Source organism: Penicillium chermesinum, assembly GCF_028974085.1.
Source record: "Penicillium chermesinum strain IBT 19713 chromosome Unknown utg000002l:1.0-5270490.0:1.0-5274688.0, whole genome shotgun sequence".
Taxonomy (NCBI): domain Eukaryota; kingdom Fungi; phylum Ascomycota; class Eurotiomycetes; order Eurotiales; family Aspergillaceae; genus Penicillium; species Penicillium chermesinum.
Window position 1 is genome coordinate 2,073,737 of NW_026695312.1, and position 16,237 is coordinate 2,089,973.

Here is a 16,237-nt window from a genome sequence, read left to right on the forward strand (position 1 = left end):
TCAATGTTCTGATAACAGCACTGCCAGACACGAACGAAATAATCAACAAAAACGCCGGTTTCATGCAAGAGGGAGTCATATGTATAAGCGTGAAAGGGAATCCACGGACGGCCAATGCCTTATGATGCTTCGTCAGGCTCTCCCTCCAAGAGAATGTAGTGGAGAATATCACTCAGGGTTAAAACGCCCTTGAGCTTGAATGCTTCGTCCACCACCACCAAACGATGGACCCGAGATTTGCGGATGGTATCAAAAATGGTGTCGAGTCCGTCCTCTAGCGAACAGGTGTAGATACCCGGGAATTCCTAGACGCTAGGCTTAGCTGGCTGGTATCAACAACGAACATAATTCGCAACCTACCGGAGATCGCTTTTTCAAGACTTCTCCTACTGTGTTACCTAACTCGTCATACACGCCTCCTTTGATCAGAGCAATTACGTCCACGGATTCGAAGACATTGTAGACGACGCCTACATTCGATACAGATTAGTGACCGATCCTGTTGGAATGCCTCGGATCGGCGCCGGAAAAACATATGCTCACCTTCCGAGTTCAGAATCGGCACACTGGAGATACTGCGCTCCACCAGGATATGAATAACATCAATGACAGGTGTATCCATTGAGGCTGTAGCAATATTCTCATATGTGCCGATCAGGAGCTCCCCCAATGGACGACGCAACATCTGTGTATCTGGAACGTTAACGGCGACGAACTTCAAAATACGGTACTGGGTGATAACGCTGAGGACATGTGATCTGTCGGTCTGGCTGTCGTTTGTAACGAGGGGAATACGGCGCGCACGAGACTGGAGCATACGCCGGCATGCTTCATAGAGTGGTCGTTCAGGGTCGATGGAGACAGTTTCAGGAGGCGCGACGCCCAATGCCTTTTCAACGTCTGTATACAAGCAGAAATCACATTAGCAAATCCCGATACGCTGCCCTTATTGTTTCCTGGGCCCTTCAGCCTCTCGAAATGCACCGGAACGGATAGACGCACCACGCAGGCTGTCAAGCCGGAATTGATCAATTTGATCCAGCGCGGCGGGGTTTTGGAAGTAGTATTGAATAACATTGATGTAGTCGGAGGTAGTCAGGAGACCCGCGAACCTAGACGCCTTTGAGTCCCACAGCGGAGCTGAAACGATACCTGTACTTCCCGATTTCAGTCAGCCCGTGCTTTAATGTCGCTTGGAGTGCTGGCGCCACTTGCCATTCTGGATGAGGATATTCAAGCTCTCCTTGACTGATAACGAGGTATCGAATATGATGAGGCGGAAACTGAGAGGAAGAACATCGTAGGAATTTCGGACCTTGAGAAAATTGCGAATGGCACGCTGTTTGACGCTGCGTTAGTCACGATCTGGATAGGCTCCGGTCCCGTGCCCCAAACAAGGTGCGCTGTTGCAATTGTGAGACCTGAGTCTGACGATGGACTCGGTCTGAATGACCCATGATCGCATCAAGCTTTTCGGAGAAAGCTGATTTGCGGGGCGACGTGGGATGACAATTTGGGAATTCGAAAGCTGAGTGCGGGGGTTTCGGGGAGCCAATTCTTGGCCTCAAAAAAGGCGCAAAACTTACCAGGCCTTGTCGCTCTTCTCGATCGATTGGTCTCTCTGCGGAGGCCATTGGAGGGCGAAGGTACGAGGATGGCTGCACAAAAGGCGCGTGACCGAGAGGAACAGAATGCTCGGTGAGGTGAGGTTGAGCGTCTTCCGCCTTCGTCATGACCGAAGTGGGGTGGTGTGAGAAAGACCAAGGGATGGAATAAGGTAAGGGTGAGAGGGGCGGGAAGGGCTGAAGTTGGGGGAAATAAGCCTCCGGTACAAAGAAGGGCTATTCTGGTTTTACTCTGCTTCTCTACAAGGAAAGGTCCGAACGGCGCTCCGAAGTTTGCAATCCAAGGCGTCGAAGCCATAGCCGCATTGTTCCCAGCAGATACGCGCCGGACCCCACAATCCGGTAGCCGCCGTATTGTTCAGGCCACCATAAACATAATCGCGCGCTACAGGAATACTGCGTACAAAGTCAGCGATGGGCGAACGAATGTGTAGATTGTTTAGACTGTGGGCGATTCCGATCAACGGCCTGGAACATCACTGCCCATCTCAACCGTATGGTAGGTTCTAGATGCCCAGTACCTCGCAATTCGCTTGACTAGTTTAACTACCTAGCTAATTAGTCAACTGGTGTTAAACCTTGCTCATACCAAGACAGGCTCTCCCTTCGTGGCACTTGGTCCTGCGCCGTCGGACATAGACCACTACATCGCCCACATGGTCATCAGCTCCAAATTCAAACATTTCATAGCCCTCCATCATCTTGCGGACTCTCGGGGAGTCAGGATCGGTCCTATCAAACCCCTTATCAGTCAGGGACACATCAGGGCATCAAGCACTACTTACAGAGAAAGCTTTCCTCTTTGGTCATAGTTATTGTCCCCTACCCGGCCCCAGATGACTATAGCCGGACGAGCAATGTCGGCGACTATCTCCTTGCTCGCAACATTAGAGGCTATAGAAACCACAATGGATGTGTCGTCTATCGCTAACCAACCCAACGGGTCATCCAGAATCTCCACATCATTCTCCTTCATAATGACACTATCACCTTCTGTATAGATCGGATCCTGCACATAGCAAGGCACGACGGCATCACGCTCCTCCAGCAGCCAATCGCGCAGAGTCAGTAGCAGCGCGTGCTGGTAGCCGCTGCGGTCATCTATATCGTGGGAGATCGACCCCAGCGAGAACCCCACGATCTGACGGATATCTAGATCTGCAGCGGATGATGAGAGAATCTGCTTCAGATTGGAGCACATAGGGCTCTTGATCCAGCCCAACTGCTTCTTACTCCATGCTTCTAACAGCTCACCTTGGCTCCGGGGCTCCGGATCCAGCCTCAGCTCCGGATCAGGTACTGGCTCGTGGGTGCCTATGCGTCTTGTGATGGTAGGGTGCATGAGCGTTATGGTACAGCAGGGCGGTGTATCCTCATCATAGTAGCTCTGCCAGTATAGCCGGTGTTTTAGATGCGCATAGGGCACGTAAGAAAGAACAGGTCTCTGTCTGTTCTTCCGTTAGTTCACGATGAAGATTTGAGCCGCGAGAACGATACTTACAGAACCCTTTCGGTTTGGGAGGCTTTTGAGTCGCGATATCGGTCCGGCAGTTCGCCAGTCCTAGTCTCGTGTTCGATCACTATGCCATCTGGGCCCTTGAGCTGGATCTTACTGCCCGGAGCATTGAGTTGCTGGATCTTGGCCCAGGCGTCGCCAATCATCTCTTTGCTGAAAAACGGCACACCGGATTTGTAGAGCCGGTCGATCTGGGCTAGGGCTTCCTCTTCTGATCTAGGGGCATCAAGAGGAAGGCCTTCAGCCCAGTGCCAGGAACATTGGAAGTATACCCCCATTGTCAATTCCGAGAGAGAGAGGAGGGGAAGTCCAGGGAAGAGAAAGAGCCGGGGAGGACGAACAATTAACAGGAGGAAACAAAAATAACATTCAGGTTTCCTGGCGCAAAGGACTTTGTTTACATCCTTATAGCCACTGTGGGGTCCAGCGCTTAAAAGTGCCCAGCGGGAGTACAGCACATCGAGCCCAATGCCAGGTCAAAGCGCCCGGGCGTTTGAGAGCTGCATTCTGCAACCTGCAACCCCTGGTCGGTTTTGGGCCTGCAGGATTGGAGGCCTAAGGTCAATTGACAATTCATGCTCTCATTTCTGTCCTATCCTTAACGCCGCCCACGCTAAATGCAAATGCGTCGCTGCTAATCCTGATACCGCTCTTTTCGCTAAAGCCACTCGGAAAACAAGATCGAAAGCACATCTAATACTACAAGTACGTGGAGAGCTCACACAGACCAGATGGCCATGCGTGACGGCGATTTCAAACTCGCCCGTGTAGTTTTAGTCGGTATATACACGTTTGCTCCGCCCCCCAATTCGATTTTACGCGGAAGACAACGTGGTCCACCCGGATTCCTGGAATGTCGATGACAGTGTTCACAGGGAATCGCTGAATGTGGTCGTAGGCATGAATGTCGTATCTCATTGTGGCAATGCGGTAGAAACTGGGCCCAAGAGCCGGGTCATCCGAATAGGAACCTTCTGGCTCGGACTCGCTGGAGATACGCAAGGAGCTCATCAGGATGTCGTGAAGATCCTTCCTAGTACGGGAGTCAGCCTTCGGTTGTGCCTTGGAAGGTAAATCAGCCTCGGCAGGTGCCTTGTTCCCCGCCGATCCTCCGAACATAGAGAACCAAGAGGAAGCGACTTCGGGCTCTTCGACGGGCTCTACAACAGGCACGATCTGGTAGTGGGCCCACAATTCAATGTCCCGTGGCGCAAACCCCGGGTTCAAGGTTTCTCCTTCTGGGATGTGTTCAACCACAACCTCTTCTGGGACAATATCGTGGCCGAGAACGATGGAGATCTGAGAGAAAGTATCATCGTGGCACCAGCATTCCTCTGGCTCCTTCCAAGGTAGAAGAGCCTGTATAGGAGGGTAGGGGCCGTGGAAAGCGGGCCTGATGCCAGCCACATTCGTCAGAAAACGTTGGAGGCGACTGTATTTGCTACCGGCCGTCCGGGCAGTATTGTATGGGTCAATAGCTGCTCCCCAGGTTGGAGATAAAAAGTTGATTCTGTGGATTTGTTTGCCTGGTAGGCCTGGGTCCACGGGGTATTCTGTCGGTATTGACTCTGGCGGTTTCTGTGATCGGATGGCCACTAGCTCGTTGGACAAAGACGACAATTCAGCATTCATACTGGAGAGTTGGCTTTCTAAGCTCACAAATGCAGATGAGTCAGTCATGTTGGGCGTGTATTCGAACGGAATGTGACCAAAAGGCCATGGGATATCAAATTTCTGCACCAGACCAGCCGGTGATAAGAGAGTAAAAGCCAACGACAATAGTAGCACCAAGCCAGCCAGGATCCACATGGGGCTCCAAGATTTCCCGGGGGGGCTTGGGCTCGTCTTCGTGGGTTTTTTGCTGCGTAGAAGTGGTATTCAGGAACCGGTTGAAAAAGCTCTCTCTAGGAGCAGCCGGGATTGACTCGTGCTCTTCTGACGTGCGCTCCGAACGAAACCACTGTGGAATTATCGTGCGCACAGGTGCGGTCCATGATGTGGGGGGTGATTCAGGCATTGGTCGAGGACCTGAGCCGGCGCTAGGCTCAGGTTCAGGCGTAGCTTCTGGAGTAGGCTCTCCAGCAGACACAGACCTGGTATCTGATTCTGGCTCTTCCTCCTCTTCGATCATTGAAATTCCGGCTATCCCCGAAGGTCGTCGGGGGGGAGCTGTTATGTTCTGCCCATGGGGTTCACCACGGTACTTCCGTGGCCTAGTCCGCTGTAAATCGTCCTCGTGAACATCCCGCTCTAGGTTCCAAGACACCTCTGACGCATTATCGATCGAACTTTGGCGAGAGAACTGGCGATCTGGAGTGCTTCCAGCAGGACCGTCATACGTGCTTTGTCGAAGTATTGAGGGGTATAGAGGAGAGTCTGAAATTATTGACAAGCGACGTGCGGAAGGAGGGTCGGCAGCGGGGCTAGAGTCCGTCGATACGGTTCTCGGAACGGGAGGTGAAGGTGTAGAGTCGGATTGTTGATTGTCTTTCGAAGGAGAAGCGGTCGCTTCACGTAGAGTCTCGAATAGCTGGGTTTCATCAGGGGTGGGCTCTCGTCTGGACTGCCGGACACGATTTCCATATCGTCCAGCCATTTTCTCCTTTTGCGGCCCTTTGGCAAGAGGCCCTTTCCGTGGTTTCCAAGCTGTTCGTGGCGTAAATTGGAAATCGTCGATATCTTCGTAGGCACTCAGGTCGCGCCTTGACGTCGCTCGAGGTACTTGTACAGCCATCCGAGTCGAGTTGCAGCGTGGAGCCTGGTCAGATCTTGCGCGCGATACCTTTCACGGGCCGTTCCAAAAACAACAGGCAGTTTGAATAAAGACTTCAAGAAGCCCTATGTTGTTCAAACGACTGCACTCAATATTGAGGGTCTAATGGACCCTGCGGGGGCATAGACGCCAGTGTAGAGACAGCCACTCTTGTTGCCAAGGGACGACAATCCCCTGACTCCAGGATCGTTCAGAGGATACCTGGAGGTAAGCGCTGACGAGTAGAAAGGTAATATACCAGCTTAGCAAGTGGGAGTCGCTAAATGCCTAGCAGCTCGGTTCCAGACTTTGCGACAATCAAAACGCGCAGGCGCGCGACGGAACGTGATCGCAGCCAGTTTGGGTGGATCCCGCACCAAACACTGCAAAGGGTTGCGATCGGCAGAATGGAATTCAAGATCAGACCAAATTGACGAAAGGCTGGGGAATTTGGATGAAACTCATTATGATCTTATTCACTCGTTTTAGGTGATATGTACGACATTCCACTCTACAGCTTTATTCTCCCCAACGAAGCTGTAGAAATATCACTTAAGTACAGTCCAAAGATCTAATATCAGCCCATCTCAAGACGCCTACTCACTGCTTCCATCTTTCTAGACAGGGAATCGATTTACTATACAACAAGAACAGAATACAGGGCTGAAACAGTGAGACCAAAGGATAGCAGATGTCAAGGGGAGACAGGCCGAGCTGTAGCAGAACCTGATCCTAGATCTGAAGATCTTTTTGCTTTAGCAGGTCCAGGCACCCAGCGTGCCGTCTTTACGTCCTTCAACAAGATACCCATCTTTGATGCGGACACGCTCGACCGTCGAGGGCATTGGGCCCTCGTCGTCCAGCCCGACGCCAGCACCACAGTCCCAATGGTGTCCATCAGCCTTGTCGTAGACCTTGACCACATTCTCACCGGCAGCGGCCACGATTCGCTTTTGGTCAAACATCATGCTTGTGATCGGCTTCTCGAAGGCGAATGCATCGTAAATGGATCCCGTTCGTAGATCCCAAATCTGTGGAAGGATTAGCGACGGAAGAAAGTATGCACCAGCTATGGAATGAACTTACCCGAATGCTCCGGTCAAGACTACCAGTCACCAGATGCACATCATCAAACTGGAGACAGGTGACTGGGCCGGTGTGGCCCACAAGACTTCGATGAACGTGACCACTACGAAGATCCCAGAGACGCACCATGCCATCAGCGGTTCCACAGGCCAAAGCAGCGTCAAAGCACTGAACTGCCCCAACAAAGTCAGCAGAGGCATCTGGAAGGCGGCCAGATGGGCGCCAGCTTCCGTCAGAAGTCGACGAAGACGATTGTGCTGCTGCCCACAAGACATCCAGGGTCTGTACACATCGGCCTTTAACCAGATCCCATTGGCGCAGAGTCTTATCGGCAGATCCAGAGATGAGAGTATCGCCCTTAAAATGAAGGGCAGTCACTTCATCCATATGTGCCTCCAGCGAAAACACATGACAGTCTTCCAGGTTGGAAGAGGGCAGTACGGGGGCGGATTGTTCGTCGTCTTCAACGCGCTCATGCTTGTTTAAGCGGCTGCTGTCATTGGTGGCGGTCCGAGCACGGCTCAGGTCCCATAATCGGACGGATGCATCCATCGAGCCTGTCGCAACGATATTGTCCTCTATCTGCAAGCATCGGACTGAGGCGTGATGGCCTTCCAGGAGTCCCGAGCACCGTCCGACGTTCATGTCCCAGACCCGAACGGTATCGTCGAGTGCGGCGCTAATCATGGTTCCGAACGGATAGTCAAAGTCAATCGCAGTAACCATATCCGTATGCGCTTCGATTTCTTTGATCAATGACCCCGGCGCAAAGTGTTCATGGAGGATGGGCATGGAGCGTTTTCCTAGTAAAGGAATTTGTCAGCCATTGAATCAGAATAATTCAGCCCGAGATCACACATACTTATAGATCTATGGCGGAGACTCCTTGAAGGGGTTGAAGGAATCTTCTCGTATATCGATTCCGACATGAAAGAGGCCTCCATGGCCGGATCATCTGAAGAATTTTCCTGGCCCTCCAGTGATTTGGGTGTCTCAGTCATCGTAGACTCTCCAAGAGACTCTTCTGGAAGTTCATCTAATTTTATATCAATCTCGGTCACTGCACCAAGTCAGTAAAAGCTAGGCTCGCATTATCTGTCGTCCGAATCCACTCACAATCATGTTCCAGGGCGGCCTCGTCCATTTCTAGGCCGGCTAATCGGTCGAGAACAATCTGACGCATTTTGTGCAAGTTGGCGATCTTATTATCGATCTCGTGTATCTCCGCGCTGCACATGTTCTTCCGGACTCCCATCATGTCTAGTCGACGACTAAGTACTTGGCGCTCTTCTTTCAATCCGGCCGGGCCAGCGGTCAGCAAACCTCCTTTTTCGCTATCTTTCAAGAGCTTTCCGCCCTTAGACGACCGCCTCCGGTGCGATCGTTTATGTGCGTGGTCATCTTCGGGGAGCGTGGCTTGGAAGCCTTGGAAGAGAGAATAGGAGCTCGAGTCTTCGGGGAGGTCGTGAAGGAGGTTATCAGGAAGTGACGAGAGAGCACGCGATTGGATTTCAGAGGTCGACAGCCTCGACCGCACCAGATCCGTCGGGGTGGTCTGGGCTGAGGGAGAAGACTTTGCGCTGCGCCGCCGGCCGACGTAGCTCACGGTGGATGTCGGTCATGGCATTTTGGTAGATGGCACTTTGCTGCTGATCGGCTGGGCCTATTAAGTGACCTGCGGTTGAGGTCACCTTGCGGCCGAATGCCTCGATATGACGGGTCTATTATTGTCGGGTCGTCAGTCGGGTTGCTTTTAGAGGGGCATAGCCGCCAAAAAAAGAAAGAGAAAAAGAGACAGACTTACTGTAATGCCCGTACCGAGCAAGCCTTCGCCCTCTACAATATCAGAAAGGCCGGAAGGCGAGTCGTCACGGCGGTGATTCTCCATAGTTGTAGGGATCAACCAAGCCCCATGCGCGGTTGAGAAGTTGGAGCTCGGATGTTGCAGGAGTGACAATCGTGTGTCCACGCGATACCTTACCGCGTTCCGAGCGCCGCGGAGGGTGGTTCGGGCCAGGGACTCTTGACAACCCTGGGGAATATAGACGAGTCAACTTGCGTATAGCCGATCGGAACGCTAGTGAGTGCGCAGCAAGGCGCAGGTTGCATGGGCTGGGACTTCGTCGGAACGGGGTGGAGAGCGGTAGAGGCACAAGCTCCGTTTGGCCAGCTTTTGCACTAGACCTACGTTTACTTGAGCAGAAAAGCCTCGTTGGATTAGCTTATAGAGCTAATTACGAGATCAACAGGAAGAAATAGCATCCTTACTTTGCAGTAATAAGTGTCCATACCACAGTAAACAGATCAACAGATCCCGTTGCTTTATGCGACTATCGCCCGCCATTGCAAGCCCACCGCTGAGGCTGCTGCTGGTTAGTGCGCCAGCACCGACCCCGTCCATACTCATAGACTAAGCTTGCAGCTGCGTCCGTTTTGCTGCGTAAGGTTTGAAACACGGGAAGCATGTATCTTAGAGTGCAGAATGGACCGGATCTATCAAATCAAATACGGACCGCCATGGCATTCTTACGGCCTTAGGTTCTCATAAATAGGCGGTGGTCTTCAACTCGCCGACTTCGCAGTGTTTGGAGATTCTTACCTCTCACCTACTTCACAACCAACTTCCACAAGCCATGGATACGGCCATGAATACCGCAATTGATCTCTCTGATGCTTCCAAGGCATTGGATCTGGCCAACATTCGTTTCCAGCTCATGTGGGTATCTCTTGGACGTTGTTCTCTTCGTTTTCGCATTCATGATGATTTACACGATTCCCCGCCCCTCCCCGCGGGACGAGTTTGAAGTCGCGACGCAATTGTCACTCGACGCTCGAAACGTGAACTTCGATAAAAGACCCAAACCAGGAAATCATAGCTAATATACTCAATTTGCAGTCGTTTAGAGGATACGATCACCTTCCATCTTATCGAACGCGTCCAGTTCCCTCTCAACAAGACTATCTACCAGCCCGGCGGGGTCAAAATCCCCAATAGCTCCCTCTCGCTGATGGACTACCTTCTCCGAGAACAAGAGCGAATCCAATCTCGTGTCCGCCGCTACCAATCCCCCGATGAATACCCCTTCTTCCCCGACGTCCTCGAGGAACCCGTCCTGCAGCCACTGCAGTATCCCCGTATCCTCCATGCCAACAATGTCAACGTGAACGCCACGATCAAGCAGCGATACATCGAGGAGATCCTCCCCGCGGTGTGCCCCCAGTTTGGGCAAGGAGACCGCGGCGAGGCCCAGGAGAACTACGGCTCCACGGCCACCTGCGATGTGGCCTGCCTGCAGGCGCTATCCCGCCGCATCCACTTTGGCAAGTTTGTGGCAGAGTCCAAGTTCCAGAAAGACCCGGAGACCTTTGTCAAGCTGATCAAGGCGGGAGACCGAGATGGTATTGATGCCGCTATCACGGATACCAAGGTCGAGCAGAAGGTCTTGGAGCGGCTGGGCCTGAAGGCGAAGACGTATGGCACTGACCCTGCGTTCCCCGCTGAGAAGGGGCAGAAGATCAATAGTGACGCCGTCATTGCTATTTACAAGGTAGGTTGAAGCCATTGCTTTTCGCGGTGTCCTGCATGGATTGGCTAACATGTTGAAAGGACTGTGTCATTCCCCTGACCAAGGTTGTTGAGGTCGAGTACCTCATGCAACGCTTAAAGGGCACTCAATGGGAGTAAAGCGGAGGGGTTCTCATGATTTATGAACATTTTTTTTTCTTACTGATGGTTCGATTATAAAAGCAATTGCCCCGTGGAAAGGTGACAGCTAGGCGAAGCAAAACAAAGAAATAGATCTTTCATCAAAGAGACATGAATTTTGAGCGCCTCGCGCAGTTTTTCAAGCTGGTGGCTTGAAGTATTCCATCATAGCCTTAACCGTTGACTCAAACTTGGCAGCCTCTATCAGGATCAAGCTACCGTTGGTGACAATACCGAGCTCTTGGAAAGCTCGCTTGGAGTCCGAGTGGCCCTCATCGTGCTGATGAGTGTATTCGAAGGCCCCGGAGCATACCGCATTGCGCTCTAAAATTTCGTCCTCTGGATGAAACAAGAAGCGCTGAGCCGGATCACCGCCCTTCTTCGATTTCTTTTGTGGTCGCGACTCCTCAGCATCGAGCTTGGACTCTAGCTCTTTGTAGTTCTTCGACACGATGAGGTAGTGTGTGAAGCTATAGGGTTCCTTATCCTCAAGCGCCCAGGCAATCTCCTCTTGCAGCATATTATACATAGGCGGAACAATTTCAGCAGGCATATTGATCAATCGCTCGGTAAGAATTAGGCCAATTGGAGGGATTGGGTCTTGCGAAAGAAGATCGGAGAGGGCAGACAGAGAAGGGTTGGATGCAGATTTATTCTTGAGGTAATTTGTCAGGTCACGAACGACGGGTTTATCCTATGAGACAACTATAATTAGCGCAAGTACCTTCATAAGCGGCTCTTGCTCATACCTTGTGCTCTTGGAGATTGAGAACAGACAAAAAGGCATACGGATCCGTCTCGTTGCCGTCGACCTTGACAGTTGAACCCAGTGTTGGCTGCGACAAAATCAGGTCTGACAGAGCAGACATGTCAAAGTCTTGTGCATCGTTGTCGAATAGTTGGCGGCAAAGGTTCTTGAGGCCGTGAAAGTCGACTGCAGGCTGCGGGTCAAACCATTCGAAGTCGACATTGATCAATTCCGTGTCCTGCGCGAGGTGAGCGGGCTGTCCATGTTTGCGCGGCGCGGTGTCCTTACGTCGCCAGAGTCATCGTCGTCAGCAGTGCCGCTCATAGGCACGTCACTAAGATCTTGCTTACGCTTGCCCATTGTGAGGGGGTTCGTTTTGTTGGTGGTTGTGTAAATTTGGAAATTGGGTTCTCCGCCCCTCGGCTGCTTTCGAACTTTTTTTCTTATCGTTATCACCTTGCTTGCCCCAGATTCACGATTTAGAACCAGCACTCTTTTGCGTCTCTTTTAGTTATTCAAGGGGGCTTAATCTATATTGGACTTGGTGGTTCGACAGTAATAAGTTGGTGTATGCTCATGATATATTCTAAATAGGGGCCTTAACATGGTCCAATCAACCCTCAAACATCATACTCAACCGCCTCAACCGTAGGAACCTTATTCAGCTTCACTTCGAAAAATTGAGCCACTAGTTGAACACAATCCCAAATCACTTGGACTTCCGACTTAGGAAGTCCAAGTCGCCTCGTTCCACGGATATGCCAATGAGTCTCGTTAGGCAGATTCTGGCTCATGATGCCGGGCAGCACAACCAACTGGGTATCCACGTCATCCAGGACCTGGCGATCCGATAGATATAAGCCATAGGTGATCTCCTCAGACAGCCATGAGAAGTCCTTGTGTGCATTGAAAAGATTGAGAGTTCCGCCCGTATTGCGCGCATACAATTTCTGCATCCATGCTGCGCCGCGATCATGGTTCGCTTGGTCGCATTGCCAGTCTTTGCGGGTGAATGTGTAATCTTTGTCCTCGTCGCGCTCGACCTTGCTGATCGACAGGATAGCTTCAATAGGCTTACAGACTCCGACAATAGGCACTGCTTTTACCAATGCCTCGCGGAGTCGTCGGACTAAGGCCTGGCGGGCCGGTGATGTAGAGTATGCTGGTTGGCTTATAAGGTGCAGGTAGAGCTGCTCTGCGCTCTCCGGGTCGGGGCTGGCGGCTATGGTCGAGGTGGCCAGGATATACCATTTATCGTCACCAAGGCTAGTTGCTTGGAACCGTTTTTCAAGCTCGGTGAAGAGTGTTTGGAAGCGGGGCTGGACTGCCGGTTGAGAATTGGTGCTCATTGCGGCGGTTGATTTTAGGCAGGGATACCGGGCCAGAGGGTACGAGAGCTGGACGAATGTCTGTAGAGGCCTTATGTTTCTAGACAGTGCTCTGGCCCAAGGAGAAAGAGGCGACAGCATGACCGGCCTGTTGTCCGCTAGCTGCGGAAGTTAGCTGAAATCAATTGGCCAGTCTTGGGCTCCGATGGCGGAGCGGGGCGTAGTCATTGCCTAATCGACTCCTCGGTTCTGGAGCTTCGATACTACGTGAGCTTACTGAGCGTGAGCAGTAGCTACATATATGAACCTCGAACGAATTGATTAGAATTGAATTTAAGCTGGCTTTGTGATAAGCGATTGTTGCCAACTTGAAGCCGGAAGGGCATTCATTGGTGGGCAGAGCTGCCGAAGATCATCGTGGTCGTGACAACAAAGGCTCTACCACTCCAAGTTCTCGCGATAGGTGAAGAACAAGGGGTTGTGTTGATTCCCCAAACGCCAGTATGTCGGAAAACAGTCCCTCACGGTCAAGATTATATCAGCTTCGCTGGCCTAACCCAGATTAGAGAAACCTTTGGCCGTCTACGCCTATGACCAAATAGGGTGGAGTATACAAGTGGAGCCTCATTGCGCCCAAAGTGCACGAACGATGTCACAAAACCACGATTGCCCTGTAAGCAAGCTTCCTGGATTCCCCATCAGCAAGAATAAAAAAGGGTCCGAGGCGCACACGACATCACCTTGTCTGGCATTCCTTGGGTGTTCTGGCTACCATGGAGGTTGCCCCACAATTATGATCTCAGTGACTTGGACATGACATCACAGCCCAGAGCTTGGGTCTGCTATATAATACATGCCCATGAAATGGCCTAATTATCTTCTTCATCACCTCTTCAATTGTCAATCTATCTCGATCTCTTAACCTCAATCTCTTCCACAAAATGTCTTCTGCCGGTCAGTCAAGCGTTGGCGCTCCCCAGTTCTACGAGGCTGGTGACCAGCGTAACGAGCCCATGTCTGTGCTCAACGAGCGCGAGCGCTACAAGGAGGGCACCACCCACAGCCACCAGAACCTCGACTCCAAGGACCAGCGTTCCATTGCCAACAAGCTCGCCTCCCAGGAGCGCAAGCCCGAATCTGACCACCACCACAACGGTGTCTACAATCCCGAGGCTGAGCTCTCCAAGCAGGATGCTACCAAGCCGGTAAGATCGCACTGTCACTCATCTTCCAAGTTCGCAATTGCCTAACATGATTGTCAAATAGGCCAAACTCCACGGAAACCAGCCCTCTAAGGGAGCTCAAATTGACGCAGAGCTGCAGGCTGAGGATGAGCAGCGTCTGCGTGAGAAGGGCATCAAGAAATAAATTATTCGAGTATGATGCGATGATATACCCTGATACCCCCAATGTCGAAGTCTTCAACAACAAGGGGAAACTTTGTACGATATGACGACTTTGAAGCATTGAGAGAGCATAAAATAAATCCTACAAAAAAATTTCCAAAATATCCAAGGGGTCTTCGATGCCGTGTCAAATTTGCGGTAGATTGCGGTAGCTAGTAGTATTTTTAGTAGTTATGTCGCGACTCGATTTGAATCGCAAATGTGTCAAACCAAGATGCCTAAATTGAACTTGCATCAGCCGATCATGTTCCGTTTCATAGGTCATATATGCATTATGTTTAATAAGTTGTAATCCAAAATAAGTCTGGTTTGATAATATACATTAATACTTCATGATAGCCCAGTTACACGTAGTTCTCTCCAACTTTATACAGCCTCCACCAATGACAAGGCTTGAGCTTAAAGCCACTGTCACTGATGATCCAGTCGAGATCTTCCTTCCAAACGGGGCCGATGTGCTGCTGCCTCGCAGCACCCACGCTGGACAAGGGCAGGAACTCGCTCAAGGAGTGAAGGGTCGTCTAATTCCCATGAATAGACATCGCCTTCCGTAGGTCAACCCCCCCTGTGTGAACTTTGGGTCATCCGCATGGGGTTCAGCAAAAACATTTTTCCAGTAGTCTTTGACCTTCTCACAGAGCCCGGCCTTCTGCTTCCATGATTTGAAGAAATTCTCGTAATTGCACGTGACCCACTTGATCTCCTCCCAGTAACTTTTCTCAATGTCGTATCCAAAGCGTTGGATCGTTTCGGGAGGAGCCGTCCATGCACGGCTGTCAGATCCATCAGTGTTAACGGTGGGAGCGGTCTCCCAGCTAAGCCCAAAGATATTGTCCCCTGGGTTGAATTTCGGGTAATTGGCATGGATGAAGAAGATGTGCGGTGCTGGTCCCACTGCAGGATCCTTGATGCGCCATTTACCCTGCGAGGTAAGGGCATGGTCCTCGCGGGGATCTGCCTGGGCCATGGCTGATCCAGACAGTTTGTCAGGCAATTGGTGGCCAATTGCCTGAACTCGTTCACTAACCGTATAGAACGGCGCACCCAACGCTGCTGCCGCTGCCAGGAACGTCTCCTTATCGCCCTCTCCGGGGCCTCCTTGGGTGAGAAGGCGAAAGTAGTGCGTGGGCCCGTAGTAATTATAGTAGGCCGCTAGCATAAGTGGCAGGAAATGCGTCTTCTTTGATACTAAGAAGACGCCCGTCTCTGAGGATTGACGAGCGGCAACCGGAGGTACCTCTTGGCGCGAGATCTCATAGTATAACGGCGACACGGAAGAAGCCCAGAAATCAGGCCACAATACCAAGCCAGTGGATGTGAAAGGCTCGGAGCTGAGTAGGTCTTCTGGCTTTCCCAGTGGGGAAACAATCAGCATCCATCCAAACAATCTCTTCGAAGGATGAGAAGAGAACGGCAAAAATTTTGAGTTGATAGTGCGCAATCATGTCTTGTCCCACGACATCACCCAGCACCAAGCAACGTGCGTCAAGAGTCGGAAGCACCTCATTACAGATATGTTTTTCATACTCGTCAGTATCCTTCATATAGACCTCCACGGGCAGTGTGGATCCAGCGCGACGCAGCATACGTAGCGTGGACACAAAGACCGGCAGGTACTTCGCGCCGGCCGTTGATACTAGGCCTTTTTTGCCTGGTGTATGTGCCGGCTCCAAGGTTTTGCCTGCAGCCTTGATAGATTGAATGAAGTCTGCATGCGCTTGCTCCATCTTCTTCTGGTCCTCCTCATTCATTGTGGTGATATCCGGCAGCGGACGGTCCGAGTTGGGATCAAAGTGAATCGCGCCGGCATCCTCGAGCTTCTGCGGATAGGGGCAATCGGGGTCATGGCGTTGGAGGATAGGGTGGAATGCTTTCCAAAAGTCTTTCTGGCGTTCTATTAACGGAACTTCGAAAGCCGTGCTCGGAACGACGGACACGGTGGACGAGGCTGTCGTTGGGGTCCAGTAGAGATAGACGGTGCAGACCAGGATTGTGGCGAGAACGGCCAGGATGAGGGACCTCCCCTTGCCGGGCCTTAACAAGCCCATCGCAATGGATTATGTGTAAGGC

At 51.6% G+C, this 16,237-nt stretch overlaps 9 protein-coding genes across 9 annotated transcripts; 2 read left to right on the forward strand and 7 right to left on the reverse strand.

Annotated features, from left to right (window-relative positions):
• Positions 1–119: 119 nt before the first annotated feature.
• snf4 (AMP-activated serine/threonine-protein kinase regulatory subunit SNF4) lies at positions 120–1,733 on the reverse strand (the record flags this gene model as incomplete). The annotated part of the gene is made up of 6 exons (XM_058470889.1): positions 120–305; positions 361–470; positions 544–900; positions 1,003–1,157; positions 1,212–1,339; positions 1,587–1,733. The coding sequence occupies 6 exons, from the start codon at positions 1,731–1,733 to the stop codon at positions 120–122; spliced, it is 1,083 nt and encodes a 360-aa protein (XP_058334030.1).
• Positions 1,734–2,215: 482 nt separating this feature from the next.
• Positions 2,216–3,419, reverse strand: N7468_001593 (uncharacterized protein; the record flags this gene model as incomplete). Its single annotated transcript, XM_058470890.1, has 3 exons — positions 2,216–2,357; positions 2,411–3,073; positions 3,127–3,419. Coding segments are annotated over 3 exons (1,098 nt in total), but the record flags the coding sequence as incomplete, so codon positions are not given.
• Positions 3,420–3,894: 475 nt separating this feature from the next.
• N7468_001594 (uncharacterized protein) lies at positions 3,895–5,875 on the reverse strand (the record flags this gene model as incomplete). The annotated part of the gene is made up of 2 exons (XM_058470891.1): positions 3,895–5,002; positions 5,082–5,875. The coding sequence occupies 2 exons, from the start codon at positions 5,873–5,875 to the stop codon at positions 3,895–3,897; spliced, it is 1,902 nt and encodes a 633-aa protein (XP_058334032.1).
• A 773-nt stretch (positions 5,876–6,648) lies between these two features.
• mdv1 (uncharacterized protein) lies at positions 6,649–9,088 on the reverse strand (the record flags this gene model as incomplete). The annotated part of the gene is made up of 7 exons (XM_058470892.1): positions 6,649–6,924; positions 6,980–7,782; positions 7,842–8,039; positions 8,096–8,539; positions 8,586–8,700; positions 8,784–8,913; positions 8,961–9,088. The coding sequence occupies 7 exons, from the start codon at positions 9,086–9,088 to the stop codon at positions 6,649–6,651; spliced, it is 2,094 nt and encodes a 697-aa protein (XP_058334033.1).
• A 524-nt stretch (positions 9,089–9,612) lies between these two features.
• On the forward strand, positions 9,613–10,664 carry N7468_001596 (chorismate mutase ARO7; the record flags this gene model as incomplete). Its single annotated transcript, XM_058470893.1, has 3 exons — positions 9,613–9,695; positions 9,876–10,527; positions 10,587–10,664. The coding sequence occupies 3 exons, from the start codon at positions 9,613–9,615 to the stop codon at positions 10,662–10,664; spliced, it is 813 nt and encodes a 270-aa protein (XP_058334034.1).
• A 160-nt stretch (positions 10,665–10,824) lies between these two features.
• On the reverse strand, positions 10,825–11,793 carry N7468_001597 (protein-transporting protein BCP1; the record flags this gene model as incomplete). The annotated part of the gene is made up of 3 exons (XM_058470894.1): positions 10,825–11,379; positions 11,435–11,671; positions 11,722–11,793. The coding sequence occupies 3 exons, from the start codon at positions 11,791–11,793 to the stop codon at positions 10,825–10,827; spliced, it is 864 nt and encodes a 287-aa protein (XP_058334035.1).
• Positions 11,794–12,053: 260 nt separating this feature from the next.
• Positions 12,054–12,782, reverse strand: N7468_001598 (uncharacterized protein; the record flags this gene model as incomplete). Its single annotated transcript, XM_058470895.1, has 1 exon — positions 12,054–12,782. One exon carries the CDS (start codon positions 12,780–12,782, stop codon positions 12,054–12,056), a length of 729 nt encoding a protein of 242 aa, XP_058334036.1.
• Positions 12,783–13,702: 920 nt separating this feature from the next.
• On the forward strand, positions 13,703–14,129 carry N7468_001599 (uncharacterized protein; the record flags this gene model as incomplete). The annotated part of the gene is made up of 2 exons (XM_058470896.1): positions 13,703–13,966; positions 14,028–14,129. The coding sequence occupies 2 exons, from the start codon at positions 13,703–13,705 to the stop codon at positions 14,127–14,129; spliced, it is 366 nt and encodes a 121-aa protein (XP_058334037.1).
• A 540-nt stretch (positions 14,130–14,669) lies between these two features.
• N7468_001600 (alpha-mannosyltransferase) lies at positions 14,670–16,215 on the reverse strand (the record flags this gene model as incomplete). The annotated part of the gene is made up of 2 exons (XM_058470897.1): positions 14,670–15,515; positions 15,553–16,215. The coding sequence occupies 2 exons, from the start codon at positions 16,213–16,215 to the stop codon at positions 14,670–14,672; spliced, it is 1,509 nt and encodes a 502-aa protein (XP_058334038.1).
• Between the last annotated feature and the right edge of the window lie 22 nt (positions 16,216–16,237).